This window comes from Dicentrarchus labrax, unplaced genomic scaffold (genome assembly GCF_905237075.1).
Source record: "Dicentrarchus labrax unplaced genomic scaffold, dlabrax2021, whole genome shotgun sequence".
In the NCBI taxonomy this organism is placed as follows: domain Eukaryota; kingdom Metazoa; phylum Chordata; class Actinopteri; family Moronidae; genus Dicentrarchus; species Dicentrarchus labrax.
The window spans coordinates 13,396,373-13,414,999 of NW_026136708.1; the positions used below are offsets into that span (position 1 = coordinate 13,396,373).

Below are 18,627 nucleotides of genomic sequence, written 5' to 3' on the forward strand. Positions count from 1 at the left end.
TAAAAATCGTTATATCAGCCTTAAACAACATTATAAGGAAATCATCTATTAACGATTTATAAAACACGAACTATTTTCAATGGTTGACTGAAATTAATTTCATTTGTAGGTATGATCTTCAACAGGTTAAAATCTCTACGTACTTTCATGACAGTAGATGCCACTGAACCCTGGATCACACATGCAGGTGAAGTTGCCCGCTGGCTGGCTGATGCAGCGTCCTCGTGGGCCGCAGACGTTAGAGGAGATGTGCCGCACACCAGCTAAGTCATTGGTTGCTATAGCAACAGTGCAGCTGTCAATGACTGCAAGAGAAAAAAGTTCAAATGGATTACCTTTCTTTCACGTTAGTTTGTTCAATACTGTTTTATCATTGTGGATGACTTCAGTCACCTTGACACGGGGTGGTCTGGCAGCTCTCCTTGAGCCGTTCACACGTCTTTCCCTCGTAGCCTTCAGGACATGCACAGTAGAAGTCCTGGTCCATGCTGTGGCACTTTGCCTCATTCTCACAAGGGTTTGGATCACAAGCATCGGAGGGGGACCAGCTAGAGATCTGAGGAAATCAAGAAGAGAGGAAAATATTGAATTTACAATAGAGACAATACATAACGGCAAAATTGAAGAACTTAAATTTAACAATTGCATTTAAAGCAGCACAAATCAAGATTTTTATTTCAACAACAGCTTAAATGACTGTGGGTTCATCATTATGAGTGACTAAGTAACTCTGTAGTCTCTCTCCTATATAAAAGTGTTTAAGTGCCTTTCAGCTGATTATGGTTTTATGGCCCATAACTGTACTGTTTTGGTTCAGTCTCAACATTCTCAGCATCTGCGTCGTTTCCAGCAGCAGACAGCTGCTTTAAACAAAACAAAAAAAGCTAGCAACTAGCTGGTAAACATAGTGGAGTATTTAACAGCTAAATAGCCTTATTATTTCCTTCAGGAGTTGGTGGTAACCAAAACAGAGTTCAAACAAGAATAAACACTCATCAGGTAGCCTTAAACGTGACTGCTTCCTATAAATATGATTGAATTAACAATTTTTTGTTAACGTGTTGACCATAACAACTTCATATCAATGTTGTGTTTACAGTTTGTTGAGCAGCCAAAAATAAATTAATGCAGGCATGACTTGTATGTGTAACAGCAAAGTAAGCCTTCTTTTTTACATTTATTCATCCAGGGAAAGTAGTTTAAACCTAATTTCACATTCAAAATGTTTTCACAAATTCACACCTGAGAGATAACAGCACCAACACACTCCTCTTCGAATGCTTACAGACAACTACGGCCCTCTGCTGCCATTGAGCAGCTCCACTAGATCAGATGGGGGTACAGTGCCTTGCCAAAGGACACTTAGACAGCAGTTGTGGAAGGTGAGATGGTTTCAATCTGGACTGATCATCGGCATCAAACCTGCTTCTGTAATTCGTGGACTACAGCTGTCACACTAACTTAATTTACCAAACATCATCACCTCACTAAAATGGTTATTTGGTGATTAGCAAAACAAGACGAGTGAAGTGAGACGAGCAATGTAGAAAGCAGATCGAAAGTCTGTGTAGGTGAGCGGCTTAGCTTGGCTCAACCCACCGCTGCTGTTCAGAACAAATCGAAGGCAAGTGGAACGAGCAAAGTAAGCCTCACAAACTTTCCCTAAGCTCATCAAGGGAATCCACGCTTTTGGTTTTACATCTCTGCCCTGCTTAATCTTGCAAGATTATTCTGAGACAGAAACCTGGCAGGAGAGAGAGAGTGAGAGAACCTGAGCTGACAAGAGACAGATAGCTCATTATGAGGGCAAATGTTGACTCTGGTCCAACATCATGCAGAGCCACGGTGAATATAATAAAGATAAATCACTTGTCATACCACCGTGACACAGAAAGAACCCAACTAGAGGCCATGGTGACATCTTTTGCCATTTCTACATGCAATAAAGAGGTTGGAGTGAAAATTGCTCAGTTTATGTAAACAGAAACCTACTGTGCATAAACTCTGGGTTGAACCCCTTTGCCATTTAAGGTGCTAAACAAGGGAGTTAAGAGTAGGGGAACAGGGTGGGTGAAGTCTGTGGTCACACACAGTTTATTTTACCCTAAGTGTTTGGGCCAGATACATTTTTTTCCTTTACCATTTGCACGTGTGTGGTCAGGGGATCGTGTCTGAGGGTAAGAGTGGCTATAAATCTTCTGCACATTAATGTAACTGCTTGCACTGTTCACAGCATGATTTCATTGTAGCAGACAGGTTGAGAATGTATTTACACCACAAGGCAATGGCATAGAATTTACCATAAAAACCTATTCTGCAATAAAGACTTTTTTATCATTTATTGTACAATTCAAATGATGTTACTTGTCTTCTACAAAACAAATACTGCAGGATATTTAGAACAAAACGATTATTAGGTGAAAATCATTAACTAGATCCTCAAATTTTGCCCATTTAAACAACCAAATGCATATTGGAGCTTCTTAGTTGTGCTTTGCTTTTTTCCCCTCATCAAGTCTTCTCATTCTGGTCCATTTTAAACTGATGTCATGCATACAACAAACCCTTTTTTATGCCTTTATTGGCTTTGAAAAGAGCTGACAACACAAGTTCAAATTTCAATCTTGACATGTTGTCATGAGGTCCATTTAATAGTTATTCTGGAGAATTTGATCATAAAGGAGAATTGTCATCAGCAGATAGAGTTTGCCCAGTTGTCTATAATGAGATATATTTTCACATTTCCATTTTTTAAGAGAACTTCTTGTCAATAACATGTCAAACTCTGATGAAGATCATGTGATGCAACAGCTACAAAATAAACCTTTCAGAGAGATTGTTTTCTGGACCCCTGAAAACATAATGTTATCCAGTGAAGATAAAAAGGCCTGACCAGAATGTAATTTTTATTTTATCTTAGCATTAAGCATGTTAAATGAATGAATGTTTGAACCAAGCAGCAAAGTCCATTCAATAGTTGTTGAGATATTTTAGTCAGAGCAAATGAGGTTGATCCACCCACCGACCGAATCAAATCTTTTTTGGGTCGACTCCCCCAATAAATCATATATGGGACATAAACGACTTCAAATTCATAAACTGGTATTGCATAATCAAGACAAGCATGTCACCTACTAAGAGTTTTTTTTACTTAAGCAGTTCCTCTGGGATTCAAGCCGTCCTTATTTCTTATGAAGAAATCATTCAGATCAGGAATGGGCAAAAACATTATTACACAACCAAACCTTCATAGACTTGAGAGGAGATACTAATCAGAGAAATATGATGCTGGAGGCGTTGTAGTTTTGGCACTGCAGGGCAGGAATGTACACCGTGCCATAGCGGGCATCAGAGCTCTGTAGTATGCAGGCAGAAATCCAGCGTCACCTCATTCAGAGAGGCTCATATTTATAGTAGAGATGCTAAAAGAGGACTGGCTCCTGACCAGCAATGTCCTCCATTCAGGGCCCAAGAGATGCAGTGAAGTGTCAGTTTCCTCACTGCTAACCTACATTTGCTTCAAACACACACTTCAAATATAAAAGGCTGCGACAAGGACACTGATATGTAACAATACAATTTAAAATAGTTCAATAATCAATAACAGAAGTCTGCAATGAAACCTGATCTTGACCGATTGAGCTTACTACACAACGTTCAGGCAGATCATAGCAATAATTTGGCACCATGCAATGGACAGTTGGCTTAGATCACTGTGTTGTAATGACTACTGCAGTTTGTCTATTTGCACAGCATTACAAGTCACTCTGGCTGTCAAGTAAGTGTTTTTTTTCCACCATATCATCATCAGGCCTGCCCAGAGTTTCAACAACATTCTCTTTAGATTGATGTTATTGGCATGTTTTGCCATGGCCTCTGCTGCACAGTGTACCACCACCTACTGTATACTATTCTGGAGCCCTTTATAAGCAAACCTCACAGGAAAAAAAAAGTAAGAGAGGTTTAAGATAGAGTACAAAAATGTTACATGAGGTCCACTTAGTCACTAACTGGTAACAATCTGCTGAACAAAAGTTCATACAAATACATAAACTGAGAAGAAATCCTACATGCTGTTGGTCACTTGTAGTCAAAAGATGTTTCTTGTCTGTATTTCTTTGCCACCAAGTGTTAATAAGTCTAAAAAGGTACTCAGACATGTGATGCATCACTTATCTAAATAAAAATAAAAAACAAGCTACCACCAGCTTATAAACTGTCATTGCCTCCACAATAATCCAGCGCTGTGACCTGTGGAACATGAGACTCACCTCACACAGCTGTCCAGCAAACTCTGTTGGGCACTGACACACAAAGCCACCCAACACTGAGTGACACTGGCCACCGTTCTGGCATGGTCTGCTGTCACACTTATTCCTCTGGATTTCACAGTGAGTGCCCACAAAACCTGGAGGACACTGGCAGTGGTAACTTCCCGGGCGCTCCTTAAGAAAACACAAAGAAAAATAAAGAGAATGAAGTCTTCAAGCGCATATGGAATATAAGTGGAATATAGATTACATAAAAGCATCCATACCTTGCATGTTGCTCCATTCTGACACTGACCATGGCAGCCACTGATGTCTGAAGAGGAAGAAGATGTAAAAAAATATTTTATTGTTAAATATTATGAACAACATTAAATATTTATATTGCTTTACCATATAGAAATGAATTCTTGGGCCATTTATCCATCATTAGGTGCAATCTACAATGTGGGATGTGCACAGATTAGGTCAAAGTTTGGAAAAGAAGTAACTAGTGAAGCCAAGAGAAGGCCAGATAGACCTTGTTTAAACTGTAACTGGACATGCATTGGATCCAGAGAGGGGAACTGGGCATGCAAGTTCAGTCATGATGGCAAAAGGTGGAGCTTCAGTTTGCCAAGATGAGAAAGAAACAGGTTACCACATGTGGAGAAAGTGAGTTACACTAAACCACACCTATGTTGTGTGTCCAGAAGTGTTTGTAAGTAGCCAGAAGAAGAGGAGGCCAGTGGAAGGACAGACATTTAAAGGTGACTTTTAATAAAGAAATACTGACTGATGTCACAGTTTTGTCCGGACCATCCCCGTAAACAGACGCAGTGATATCCACCAATCAAATTTTTGCAAGAGTAAGCGTTCACACAGGGCTTTCCTGCACACTCATTTGCATCTGTAAAGGTAGGATGTAGAAGGAGACCGAGTTTATCAGTTGAAACAAACCAAGAAAAGGACAAAGAGGAAGAAAAAGAGACCAGAAGTCCAACCTTTGAAGCCAAGCTAACACAGAAATGATAGAACTGGCACCATTGTTATTGCAGATTGAAAAGTTGTGGTCAATGTTTTTAATGTATGAACCCTCTCTGGAGCATAAAGCAACAGAGAAGAACCAACTCTGTTTACATTTATGTGTGCTTGCATTTTAAAAAGGGCCAGTCCGTTAATATAACACACTTTGATAAGTTATCTAGGTTTACCAGCATTACAGACTGGTGGCGTTGAGTTTTTAGGCAGGAAGGGAAACGTATGAACAAAAAGATTTGCATGTTATACCCCCCCTTCCTCATATTTACTCTATTTGTCTTGGAGCAGGAGTCTGCAACTTTTTTTAAATGAAGTGCCATTTTTACATTTTCTTATTAATCACTGTGCCATATCAACATTATGATTAACACTAAATTGAATTATAACACCACATCGAATTTTAAATCTCCAACAGATTGTGTAATTGTATTCCATCCAAAGGGAACATACAAGTTCAAATCATATACACAGCCATGAGGCAGGGAGCGCAATGGCTGCAAAAGAGATCTTTTGGCACATGGGTGAGAGGCCACCAAAACTATCTGGCACATTAATTGCGAGTGTGCCATTGATCAAGCTACCACATATGCCACCAATTGGCTAGGTTTGCTGTGCTTTGCTGTTTAATAAAGGCTAAAAAGCCACTACTGGAAATGTTTTTCTTGTTGTCTATCAGTGAATCTATCAATTGAATAACAGTTTCAGTACTGATGAATATATTATCATAATTAAATACTACATGGATGCATATTATACTGACAGCAAGTTTCAGTTATATATAGTATTTCCTGTTATGTGAAAGTTTCACATCAGATTGAAAACCATAAAATCCTCTATGAAGTTTCACAGAAAAGCCTCAGAGAAACAGCCCCAGTGTTCATCTGTTCGATATGGATGAAATGAGTGCAAACAGTACAGTTTCACCCACAGACATTCAGCACCTCCAAAGACATCAAAAGTGTTACAACAAAGAAAAGCACCGCTGCTCAAACATTCAAAAGGAAAGAGGGAGGAGGAGGGGGGGGCAGTCTGCAGGGAGTCCTGCTGTGCTCACACACACAAACTTGTCTTCTCTCTGAAACCCTAAACTACACACACACGAAATCGCCAGGTAAGACAGGAGGCCAATGGCTGCCTGTAAGCTGAGATCTGAGCTGGTAAGATGACACTGAACTCTTGGGATCTCTTTCCTACCTTCATCGACACACACACCACACACACCACACACACACACACACACACACACACACACACACACACACACACACACACACACTTTGTTTTCCGGTCTTAATCCATTTCCTGGCTTCATGCCGGTCACGTCCGCTTGTCGCGATGGGAGCAATATAGAAACGAATGCCACCGCCAGCGACAAACAAACAGCCGGATATAGACACACTAGTAGCTCATAAAGTCATTGAGAAAAAAAAACAAAAAAAGGCCATGCAGCTGCCAGCTTGCCCAGGATATTGACAGCTCGTACTCTGGCTGTGGGGCTCAGGTTGCTGGTTGCCAATGTTCATCCAATATCGCGGTTATACTGAGCAGCGAGCAATGCTGCGCTCGTGTCTCGGAGGCCATTTATTTGTTTTAGGAAATGGAGCAAACAGGAAAGAAAACGCATCTCCCTGTGGAGATGAAGAGTTGTTTGCCAAAAAACTAAAACCTTAGTTTTCCCCAAGCACCTGTGGTGATAAGTACAAATAAAAAGTAAAAAGATGTGTGTGTAGGTGTAGTTATTGAATTCTGAATCTCACCTATCTGGCAGGTCTTTCCCTCCCACTGTGGAGGGCACACGCACTCAAAGCCATCCTCCAGGTCAATGCAGGTTCCACCCTGAGCACATGGGCTGGAGGCACACTCGTCCAAATCTGAGAAAACACACACTTTAATTCACTCTTATGCCACATTTGAAGGGTGTAAGACTTTGGGCTTCAATTGGTAAAAGAAGACAAGAAGGGGAGAAGTGAGAGGTAAGAGATGAGAGGATTGATGTCGTAGAGGGTCTCGATTAATTAGTAGGTAACGCTGAAATGTTTGTAATATCACAAAAAGTGGTCAATAGGGAAGAGAGGAAGAATTATGTAATGCTGATGGAAGAGAGGTTAGAAGAATGTGATAGAAGAAGTGGAGGTGATTGACAGCAGTGCAGCGACTCACTGTTGGCACAGGTCTGACCCTCCCAGCCTGGAGGACACAGGCACTCGAACCCTGTGGGAACTTCGTGGCACGTACCACCGTTGGCGCAAGGATTGGAAACGCAGGCGTGCTCGGCTGATGTAGAGGAGAGGGTTGTGGTCAAAAAATTAAACATTATATATGGCATCATTTGCTACATGCTGTATCTTATCCTCACATCACTAGCATAAATGTTTTCCCTTCTTCCTTTTCTCTTCTATATCTGTATTTACTTAAACTGCTAGTGCTGTAACTGAGGATTATTTCTATTGTTGACTAATCGGCGCATTATATTCTGTACAAAATGTAAAAAATGCTGACACTACATACTTTCTCAAAGACTTCTAAAAGACTTAAAAACTTATTAAAATAGCTTATTCAAAACCCAAAGATTTATAGTTTACAATCATATATAAACAAAGAAACGCAGCAAATCATTTCAAATGATTATTTAAATTTCTTTTCTTGCAGCCTCTAAATTACCCCACAGGAATTATAACCTTAATGAACGTGACAGAACAAAGGGAATGAAGCTGACAGAGAAAAATGTGAAATATTGTACATGACAGAAGGCCAATCTTGATTGAACAAAAAACAGTGTGGGTTCTCTCTCACCTATCTCACAGGTCTTGCCGGAGTATCCCTGTGGACAGGCGCAGAAGTACTCATCTGGTTCGGTGTTCAGGCAGGTTCCTCCGTTGACACAAGGCTGGTGGCGCCCGCAGTAATTCAGATCTGGAGGCAGGCACACCGAGACATTCAGTGACCAAATGAAGGCACTTTTCCAAATTAGATTAAAAAGGACCAGCACAACATGAATCCTGCCTGGATTCTCTGCAATGAGGAAACTGCCTCCTAACTCTAGCATATACCCCCTCATCTATGCATCGTGATGCTAAATATGCAGCTTTCTCTTCCCACAGACAACACAAATACTGTGATTGTTATTTATTGTGTGATATATTATATATTGATGTTTCTGTGAACTGAACGTTGTAACTGCGCTGCACCAAAAGCAGTTGTGGAGAATCAAAAATGCTTGTCAGGTTTCCATCCAAATGAAGCTCAAAATTTGAACCAAATTTCCAACAAACAATAAAATGATAATGTACGTTTCCATCCACTACTCTTATGGGAATATTTTAAATTGGGAGCATTGAGATAAACAGCTGATGGTGCAAATTCTCCAGTTGGGTGCCATTGTATTATTGCAGAAGAAGAGGGTGCATCAAGATGACGTAATTAAATGACAGACTTGAAACGATGTGGGGAACATGATAGAAATACGGCATTTACGTTTGTTATGACTGCTTATCGTTATTTTAATGTCATTCAATAAACTATCGATTCCTATGGCAAAGCATGGGCAACACTGGGATCTTGCTGCGTAGGCATATGTTTAATAGGATCAACCCTGTGAGACAGCTCTTTGCTTGTTTCACCGTTTTATCCTGTTGGTGCCGGGAGTTCCCTGGAAGCTTGTAGGAAATCTTCACTCGGTACAGAGCACCAGCTGTCAGCTTTGACAGGAAGCACAGAGTGTTTTCTCAACCACTCTGCTGCACTGCATTATGATAGAGATTTTACAGTATTTACAGGATTCAGCTAAGTGGTTAAATTGCAGCTATCATTCAATGATAGACTCCTATGTATGTAGAGTGTGTTCTATATTTCAGTGTTGTACATTTCCACGTACAGAATAAACTATTTGATCCCTGCACACCATCCTTAGGCTAAAGGCCAGGTCACCCTAAAGGCTGGTAAATAAAAGAGCAGGGATCTGTCTCCACTGGGGATCTTAGGACCCATTCTCATCCCCCGAAGAGCCCTTGGTGACGAAGGGATGCGGGGGGATCGAGTGTCCCTGCTGCTGCTCAGATCTCACAGGGAGTAAAACTATCCAGCTGCTGCTCTCCAGTCAGAGAAAACGAGAGGAGTTAAGAGAATTCAGACCTCAAATATGAAGGTGTGATAATTCTTGTGATAATCGGACACATTAAAACTACATAAAGCAAATTAAATAATAAACTACTGCTTGATTTTAATAAATCTTACGTGTCTGTAAGATCTTGTAGTGTTTATTTCAGTTTGCAAAGCAACATAATGGCTGAAATATGCTAAAGTCACTTGTAGGGCTGCAGTTCACAATTATTATCTTTCTCCATAATTCGGAAGATTAAATGTTTAATCGACAACTGAAAGACGGAACACAAAGTGAACACAAATTCACCATAAGAACCAAAAATTTAGCTTTTCCTATGGTGTGAAATGTTGCTGTTGTTTCTCTATTAACCTCTGAGAATGAGCTTTGAGTGACATGATACAATTATAAACTTTCAACAAGTGAATATACCTCCATTGCGCTTTAAAGTGGCAAAAACTTATTTGAGTTTCAAGGTACATAAATATCAATTGCTTTCCAGATTTTTACCAGAGACCAGCTATGATAGAGGAGCATTACTCTTTCACATGGTGATATGTTGCGTCTTCTAAAGAAGCTTCTGTTGCATCTGTTGCTCACTCGTTACTCATCAAACACAGGCAACCGTAGCTTGAGGGGACGTGCAGGATGAGAGCGAGGACTCTGCCAGCGTCTAGTGTGGGAGGTGATGAAATAAAAAATAAAAAACCCAAACAAATACCTTTATCACACAGCAGGCCACCCCAGTTCCTCTCGCAGTTGCACTGCCAGGGCATGTTGCAGGTCCCGTGGACACATCCAGGGTAGAGCGCACATTCATCACAGAATTGGCCCTGCCAGCCATAGCTACAACTGTCAAACACAGAGGGCACAGAGGGAACACAATTATAAATGATTTTCTCACTATCTAATCCAAATTCTAAAACAGTAGTTCAGGGGTAGGCAACCTGCTGTTCTATTGTGGCAACGGAACCACAGTAGAGCTGCAAAAAACCAAGTTTGTCAAAATCAAATGCATTGAAGTTGTTTTATGCACGCTAACAGTAATTATAAAGTCTGTGTGATGGTCCTGATCCAGGATTCAAACCACTGAACTGCTAAAAAGGTGCAAAAGGGACAAAGAGAGTCTACTAGTGGCTGAATCGAGCCGTTGGATGCAACCTGCTCAACAATGGGAACACATCTAATACTGTATCTGCTCTTGCGTCAACCTATCCCACGGCCTCCAGCCAACTTATCTTGGTGGAGGGTGACATTCCAGGGCAGGAGGGGTTAAGAATACTTCCAGCGGCTCCCGTGCTCAGGTTAGAGTCTGGGGCTGAGGGCTACGAGGGTGGCACAGTGGTCCTCAGGGCCAGTGGCTGGAGAAGACTGTGTGTGTGTGTGTGTGTGTGTGTGTGTGTGTACGCCTGCAGCTTCATGACAGCGCTCGGCTATTCCAAGGCTGTGGTGTCGTCGAGCCAGCTGTCTTGTCAATTGACTGCTATTTTGAGTCTCCTGCAGACGGCACCGCTGTCTCTCCAAGAGACGAGGGCCTTCGGAAATCTCTGCCATTCTCAGGCTTGCGGGGGGGCAGAAGGGGCGTTGGGGAATACTCGGCATGCTTCTTCCACTGTATATGATTAGCTTCAGAGGGTCTGACAGCGATGTAGCAATAACACTAACAGAACTTTGGCAAAGAGACTTGCTTACTGCTTTTAAAGCTTGAAGGTATCAAAAGAGGCTTTCTGTGGTTTAATTCTTGGCCATATTGATATCACGATTACTCATCAACCCCTTACGGGTGTAGGCGTGATGTTGGATTCCAACATGTTGGAATGTCAAAACAGAACCTTCAGAGTGGTGGAAAATGTGTTACATTGCTTACCCAAGTGATCCTTGGGACACGGCAAGACTTTGACAAATATGTCCGAACAAGCCTAATGTGTGCTAATAAAAAGCCACAATGCAGCAGCGTAACAACAGGCACGTACCAGCTTTTGTGTTTCTTAAAAGCCTGTGGTAAACGGGGCGGAGCCCATAAAACTGATGAATTAAAGGGAATGAAAGGAGACTGCGAGGGATTTAATGCCAGCTTTCTGTGACCGGAGGCTTCATTAAATTCATGCCACTGCAGGAAGATTCTTTACTGCTGCTCTTCTATTCATGTCACTTTTCCTGTTGACTCGGACTTGACATTTCTAAAGAATAAGGTGCTTCCCCCGGTTGTCTGCCTGCTAACTGGAATGAAGATGCAGCCTAATGGTCCAGACAGACACGAAAAAATGTGAAGCAGTTTCCTAAAACTGGTCATACCCTGTTATTCCTCGGCTCCGAGCCAAAGCCTTTTTTACTTATAACGAGAGGCAAGTGTCTCTTTCCATCTGGCAGGTGGGAAAGGGGGTTTACAAATGATAACGGGATGTAGCACATCCTGGAAATGTGGACCTATGGGGCCATTCTACGTCACTTTATCTAACTATCATTTCCACTTTGGGAAATGTACATAACACAGTGTGATATTCATTTCCTTTCCTGCCCCCTGCCCTTCAAGTAGGACTGCAATGCGGATGGGGAGGGGATATGACAATTCCCAGCACGTTTACAGTGGTCAAATTCACACACCGACAACTCCCTTTCTTTGGTCCGAGCCGCAGAGGGCTGATGAGATGCTTGGTATTCTGTGGAGGATTTCAGGTGGCTAAAAATACAAGAAGGCAGGCAGTGTTGCCCTTTTCTTCTGAACTGAAGTGGAGATGCCCACGAGGGAAGAAGAAGGCTGACACAAAACACAACAGCCTACGACAAGTGAAGGAGCCTCCATTTGGCAATCCATCATCCTTTTGTCTTTCGCACATTGAGCTTGACTACCGGTCTAATTTTGAAGTCTAACACTACTGCAGTTGCCTTTTCAGTTGTTACAGAAACCACTTTTCTACTACAAACAGGCAAAGCTGAAGAAATGCATGCATGTACCATGTGATTTAAACACAAAGCAACAGAAATTGAAACTGTTGCCTCGATAATAGCAGTACCAAAAGAAACAAAGATCCTGAAGAAAAAATGTCTCAATAGTCAGATTTCTGAATATGAAAGCGATATTTATGCTGATCTTACTTGCATTCCCCTGGGACAGGGCAGCTGCCATGTAACAAGTTGCAGCCCTGCTTGCAGATCGCTGAGAAAAAGGCGAGAAGACAGAGAGACACAATTTAATAGGTGATATTTAAGATCAATTAGAAGACATGTATCATTACATTTGTTCTCATAAAAACACATTATTCTTTAAGAAAGAGGGCGAGAGAGAAGTGGCGGGTAAGAAGGGAGGCAACAAAATGAAAAGGTGGGAGGAGGAGACGCTTGTTTGCTTGCCATCTTTCTAACAAGTGCAACAAGACGTGAGAATTCATGGCACCCTGACCAGGGTTGGGGGGCGAGGAAGGGACAACTTTATAGCCTGCATGTACAACACTACCCCCCTCTTAAAAACAACCGAGCCCCTCTCCTCCCCCCCCCTCTTTTCACCCTTCGTCTTCTAAGGGCAGTTGGGTGATTTATTGAGGCCCCCCACTCTCTCTGACGCCACCCACAAACACGAACCCAACGCTGAAACATTTTAACATAAGCAGGCAGCCAACGCTGCATTTCCACCAGGCATTTTAAATGGTGCTTGGACAATGACTTTACTTGATGCAGATGCAGTGCACCACATCACACAGGCAATTTAAACTTTAATACCATAACATTCTACTTAGAGAAAATAATCTGAGCACTTACAGAGTTGAAAGATAGGGCAACAGCTAATGCTAGTTGTAATTAGATAATCTGATTGTTTTTAAATTATTGCCGAATTTCAAAGTCTTTAAATGAGTCCAAGGTGACAATTTGAATCATTAACAGTCCAAAAGCAGCAAATCTTCCTGTTTGAGATGCAAGATTCTGCAAATGTTTGGCTTGATAAATGATGATTACCAAGGTGATTTTAGATTTCTTTTTGACCAAAAGTCCAAAACCAAAAGATAATCTATCACATAAAAAGCATAAAACCCTCACATTTGAGAACGTGGAACCAGCAAATGTTTGGCATCTGTTTGAAGAATGCCTGACATGATTCATCAATTCTTCAAATCAAAAATAATTTTGTTAATTAATTCACTGATTATCCATGAAGCTCTAAAAAGAAGATCAATTGGGTCAAAGTTTTTTGATTGCTTGATTGCTTGAGTGCTCAGTGCGCTGTGGGATGAGCTCGGTGGATTAAACTGTTTTTATGAACTTTTACAGTTTCTAAGGGGAACCAAGTCTAGGACATTTGCCAAGACGTTGGCAGCTTACCTGTCCTGCAGTCTGTGCCCATCCAGCCATCCAGGCACACCTGGGCCCCAGAGGACTCGCAGCGGTAGTGGCCAAAGTAGTCGTCACGAGGAACACACAGCTTATTGCACTTGTTGCTGTAGTAGTTCTCATCACAGCGGACTCGGATACGGTAGATGAGGCGAGCCACTGGCCCGTCATGCGGGATGGTCTGCCAGGGGTCACCGGGGTTGATCATACCAGTGTGAATGCTGCGTTCAATCAGCAGCTCCTCCTCATCTGAAAAAACAAACAGGTGAAGAAATCAGTCAGTGTCTAGTTGTGAATATTTTGTTCTGATTTGACCGCAGAAACATGTAGATGAACATTTAAAATATCCCCTCCATCATCTCATAGTGATCACGTGTCAATGCTGCGTACACAATCCGTTACTGCTGCCGCCAAGTGGCCAAAAAAAGTACTAGTACTAGTAACTTAGTGTAACTTTTGCTCAGGCTGTCCTCGTTTTACTAAATTGATCAAAAGGTGAGTCAAATCAGGATCTGGATGGTAGCACTTATATACAACTGCAGTTTTTTCAGTCGTCCCCAAAAGTCAAAAACAGTAAAACAGAACAACTGCATTTAGTAAGAGGACAAAAAGGTGTTATTTTAAACACCAACATCAGACAATGATGTGGAATCTTCTTTATTCTGATATAAAGTCCCTCCATCACAAGATAAAGCAGTGAATTCTTGCTGAGCAGACAGACACTTTGATATCACATTGTGTGTTTGTGTGTGTGTTCGTGTGTGTGTGTGTGTGTGTGTGTGTGTGTGTGTGTGTGTGTGTGTGTGTGTGTGAGTGTGAGTGAGTGAGAGTGAAAAGTACCCACTGAATTTTAAGTATGCAATTGAAATTCATTGTCAGCAAATTGATCCATTTTCTGGTGATAGCACACATCACCAGTGCATCTGAGCTCTCCGTAGGTGCACTGTCATGTCAGGAGGTTGCTGCCAATTAGTCTCTAGCTCACCAACACTCACATTAAACATTGTTTGCCTCTGTCGGGCTCCTTGCAGCGCCAGCTTCCAGAAAGAAAGCAATCTTTATCTCAGTGGGATCGAAGCTGGCAAACAATCTCTATGGAAATAGGGGGTCTGTGATTTCCTTTGCTTCATGGCTTTGGGCTGCAATGCACCATAGACATTTTGAAGTGAGCAAGCAGGGCGCACACACACACACACACACACACACACACACACACACACACACACACACACACACACACACACACACACACACACACACACACACACACACACACACACACACACACACACACACACACACACACACACACACACACACACACACCTTCCTCTGCTGGGGACTGACACAATGTCAGACAGAATTAAGCAACAATAACAGAAATAACCCCGGTAGTTGCCAGATAGAGAACAATGGGCTCCAGGCCCAAGCCGGGCTCTGCTACATCGGTGTCTAAACACTGAGTCCGGTCGCCCAGTCCACTCCACTTCCTGCTCGATAAACACAAGGAAAACAGCCGGCTGCCTTTCCTGAGGACACAGGGGGAAGGGAAGAGAGGCACACTGGAGGACATGACGCTGGAGGAGAGGAATCTCACTGACGGACCAACACACTGATGGGCTCTTACGTAGGACCAGACATGAGGCTGGTGCTGACTCAGGCCAAAGAACAAGTTTAGTTCCAGTGTCCGGCAGATATACACTGTCATGGATTTCAACATTTTATTTTGCACAAAACATCACCTCAAGGGTTTATTCCTGGGCCCAATCCCAGAACCACTTTTCTATTTTGAGAAATCCATAATCACTTTCTTTCCTTAATTTCAATTATTCTTACTAATTAACAAAGTTAACCATGAAACCAAAAAGATGGACAGAGAGAACATATGGTCAGGATCAAAGAAAGACTGACCACTGAAGTCAAATAACAAAATTATTTAAGGAGGCAACTGTGAAAACGTGTCAATAACATAACAGATAGCAATACAACAACGGCCATGAAACAACCTGATGTAACTCCAGGTCTACCTATTGCTATATATCCTGCAGGACTGATCACTCATCACAGCTCCACTATTGCAAGAGCCAAAATGGTTTCTTTCTAAATGTCTTTAACAATATGATCGATATTTATATAATAGAGTTTGACTGGAGGAAGCTGATGGGAAATCATTCTTCGCTGCTACTGGAGAGCTGACTAAAAATAAACACCAATACGGTTGTTTTCTGAGTAGTATGAAATAAATTCCATGCCTCTAGATAATGTGACCGCTGAGGAGCATAAACTGCCACAACATACGGATCCTGCAGATAAGAGGAAAGCCTAGTCTCACGGCATTTAAGCTTCTCATTCAATCCAGCGACAGCTCTATTACTAGACAGCAGTTCATATCAACCTATAATACTACTATAACACCCTATACCACCTTAAACAGCCCAAATCCTATAGCTTAGCTTTGGACCCATCTGACTCTTTACAGATTCTGATTCTAATATCAATATTATAATAATCTGCCAATACCGATTCCCAATCAAGGACCAGTGGTTAGTGATGCGCGGGTCAGGGTTTTTTCCAACCTGCGGGTCCCGCATTTATTTAATACTTTGACCCGCTCCATCCCGCCCCGCACAACCGCATCTATTTTCACAACCCGCCCCACCCCGCCCCTCCGCTACTAAATACGCTTTAAATATGTCATTAAATAAGCCTTTTATTTGGTCTTACAAATGTGCTTGAAAACAGCCTTTAGAGTGGCACTGGAAACTGGCAACAACAAATTCAAATCTTAATATATATATATATATATATATATATATATATATAGATAGATAGATAGGCGCTTTTGTGACGTCAGGTCGCAGGTGGATTTACCCAACAGTGTTGTTAAGAAGTAGGCTGTATTGGACATATTTAATCCTTAATGACCCGCCCCGCCAATAAAGTTAACATTTCTTGACCCGACCCAACCCGACCCGCGGGTAACCCGCGAGACCTGCAGGTTACAGGTCGGCCCGCACATCACTACCAGTGGTGTCTTTTTCCTAAATTTAAATTCTGACTGCATGAAACTCCCAAGGAACATTATCATTTTAGGAAACAAGGACAGAGATTGATGTGGCACTAAAAACTCCTGCAGCCCTCCGTGACTGAACAAAAATAACTCGACATTGATGAAGAAAACATTTAAAATGGACCAGTCATGTCAATATCAGATCTGCCCAAACACTGATCCTCTGGAGCGTAGCATCCCTGACAATAATGCCGAGATGACAGCTACAAGCTCTCGTCACAAAAAAATGTGAAAAACAAAAAAAGAGATGCTGAATTATGGATCTTATACACGTCTTTGAATTTGATCATGAACTGAGAAAACCAAACTTTCTACAAATGAAATATTTGTGGAGTGATGCATGTACCATGACATTACATGTTACATTAAAAATTAACAAGTGTGACCGTCCTGGCCCACCTGTCAGGCAAAGGCTACAACCACTACTGCAACTCACTGTGACCTTACAGAGGTCTGCCACTACGAACAGACTCCCTTGTGATCTTCCACAGAGGTTGAAAGGAGCATTTGTTCCAGACGTTTGTGTTTCTTAAACCCGTGAGATTAAGGTTGAAGTCAGCTGATGTCTGTGACCCAACGGCAGCCTCAGTGCGGCTTTCAAACAGTATCCAGAATAAATGGATCAAACCAGCCCGTTTTATAGTCTTGCATAAAATGGAAAAGGTAACACTTTCCTTGCTCTTATCTGAGAGAAATGAAAGAATGTGGAGGTGCTGAAAATACGTTTCTTATGTCTTGTATCCTCACACCAGAAATGCATCTGTTTTATGACTTTAAAGCAATTTGGCTGCGACTAAAGTGCGAATAGCTGGCAGAAAATCAATTGGACGGTTTCTCAAGCAACATTTAGGCCTTACATCCATCAGGCACATCAGAACTAATTACTGTAAATGTACACAATTACTGGAGCCCCACATGCAGAAACAGGGCATGCAGCAGTCTAATCAAGGCGCTATGATGTCAAATCTATTTCTTCTCCATTGTCTGTATTCATGGGTGGAAGTGCGTTTGATGTTATGGACAAAACAGGATGTAATGACCTCATATAAATAAAGAGGAGCAAGTTTAGACTGGAGAGGACAGTATGGTCCCGTACATGAATGCATTTATGTACTGACTGAAGGCACAGAAATGTATTTGAAAAATGCCACCGTCTCCACAGATCAAAGCTACATCCACACATACAGACATTATAGTCATCAATGGGTCCTCTTCCTCCCAGACTGGGCTACTGCTCAGACGGGAAAAAGGGGTTGTACAGGAGTCCACCCAGCGGACATAACCAAAGGAAAACAGGATACAGCTGGTCAGAACTGAGCGCCAGAGCCAACATAGCTGAGAACCAATGCTTATATTCTATAAGAGCGTCTTAGGGGGCTAAAATGTAGCGTAAAGCATGTTTTCAACCTGCTACCGATTGTGTTCAATAAAGAAATTCAATAAAGTTTCCATTTACGATTTCAAACATGAATACACAAAACACATTTATTGATTTAAAGAGGTCTACAGGAACACTCAATAACGTAGAGCTATTTGGTTGTAGCTAACATTTCTGTTTATTATCAATTAATCTTCTAGATTATTTTCTGCTGACACATACCAAGCCATACCAAGCTGACATATAAAAATTGTTATGTCCAACAAATCCAAATATTCAGATTACTATCATATATGTAAAACTCAGTACGTATTTGCATTTTAGAAGCAGCTATCAGCACATATTTCCTTTAAAATTTGAAAAAATGAAAAAAATAGATTGACTAATTGATCCAAACCGAAAACCACCATCATATGAACTCAATGCCAGACTGACAAGACCTATTGCTTGATATACTTTTAGAAATCCT

At 41.6% G+C, this 18,627-nt stretch overlaps 1 protein-coding gene across 2 annotated transcripts in view; it reads right to left on the minus strand.

Moving 5' to 3' along the window:
- The window catches only part of jag2b (jagged canonical Notch ligand 2b), a 48,837-nt gene that overhangs the window by 9,789 nt on the left and 20,421 nt on the right, over positions 1-18,627 (minus strand). Inside the window, exons 4-14 of one of the 2 annotated variants that reach the window (XM_051408723.1) lie at positions 13,702-13,959; positions 12,484-12,544; positions 10,109-10,239; positions 8,082-8,201; positions 7,449-7,562; positions 7,046-7,159; positions 5,044-5,157; positions 4,538-4,584; positions 4,272-4,445; positions 394-556; positions 144-305 (exon numbers count right to left, since the gene is read on the minus strand). In XM_051408723.1, the coding sequence (XP_051264683.1) occupies positions 144-305; positions 394-556; positions 4,272-4,445; positions 4,538-4,584; positions 5,044-5,157; positions 7,046-7,159; positions 7,449-7,562; positions 8,082-8,201; positions 10,109-10,239; positions 12,484-12,544; positions 13,702-13,959 (1,458 nt within the window). The remainder of the gene's footprint in view (positions 1-143; positions 306-393; positions 557-4,271; positions 4,446-4,537; positions 4,585-5,043; positions 5,158-7,045; positions 7,160-7,448; positions 7,563-8,081; positions 8,202-10,108; positions 10,240-12,483; positions 12,545-13,701; positions 13,960-18,627) is intronic. The other variant, XM_051408724.1, reaches the window with a different exon arrangement.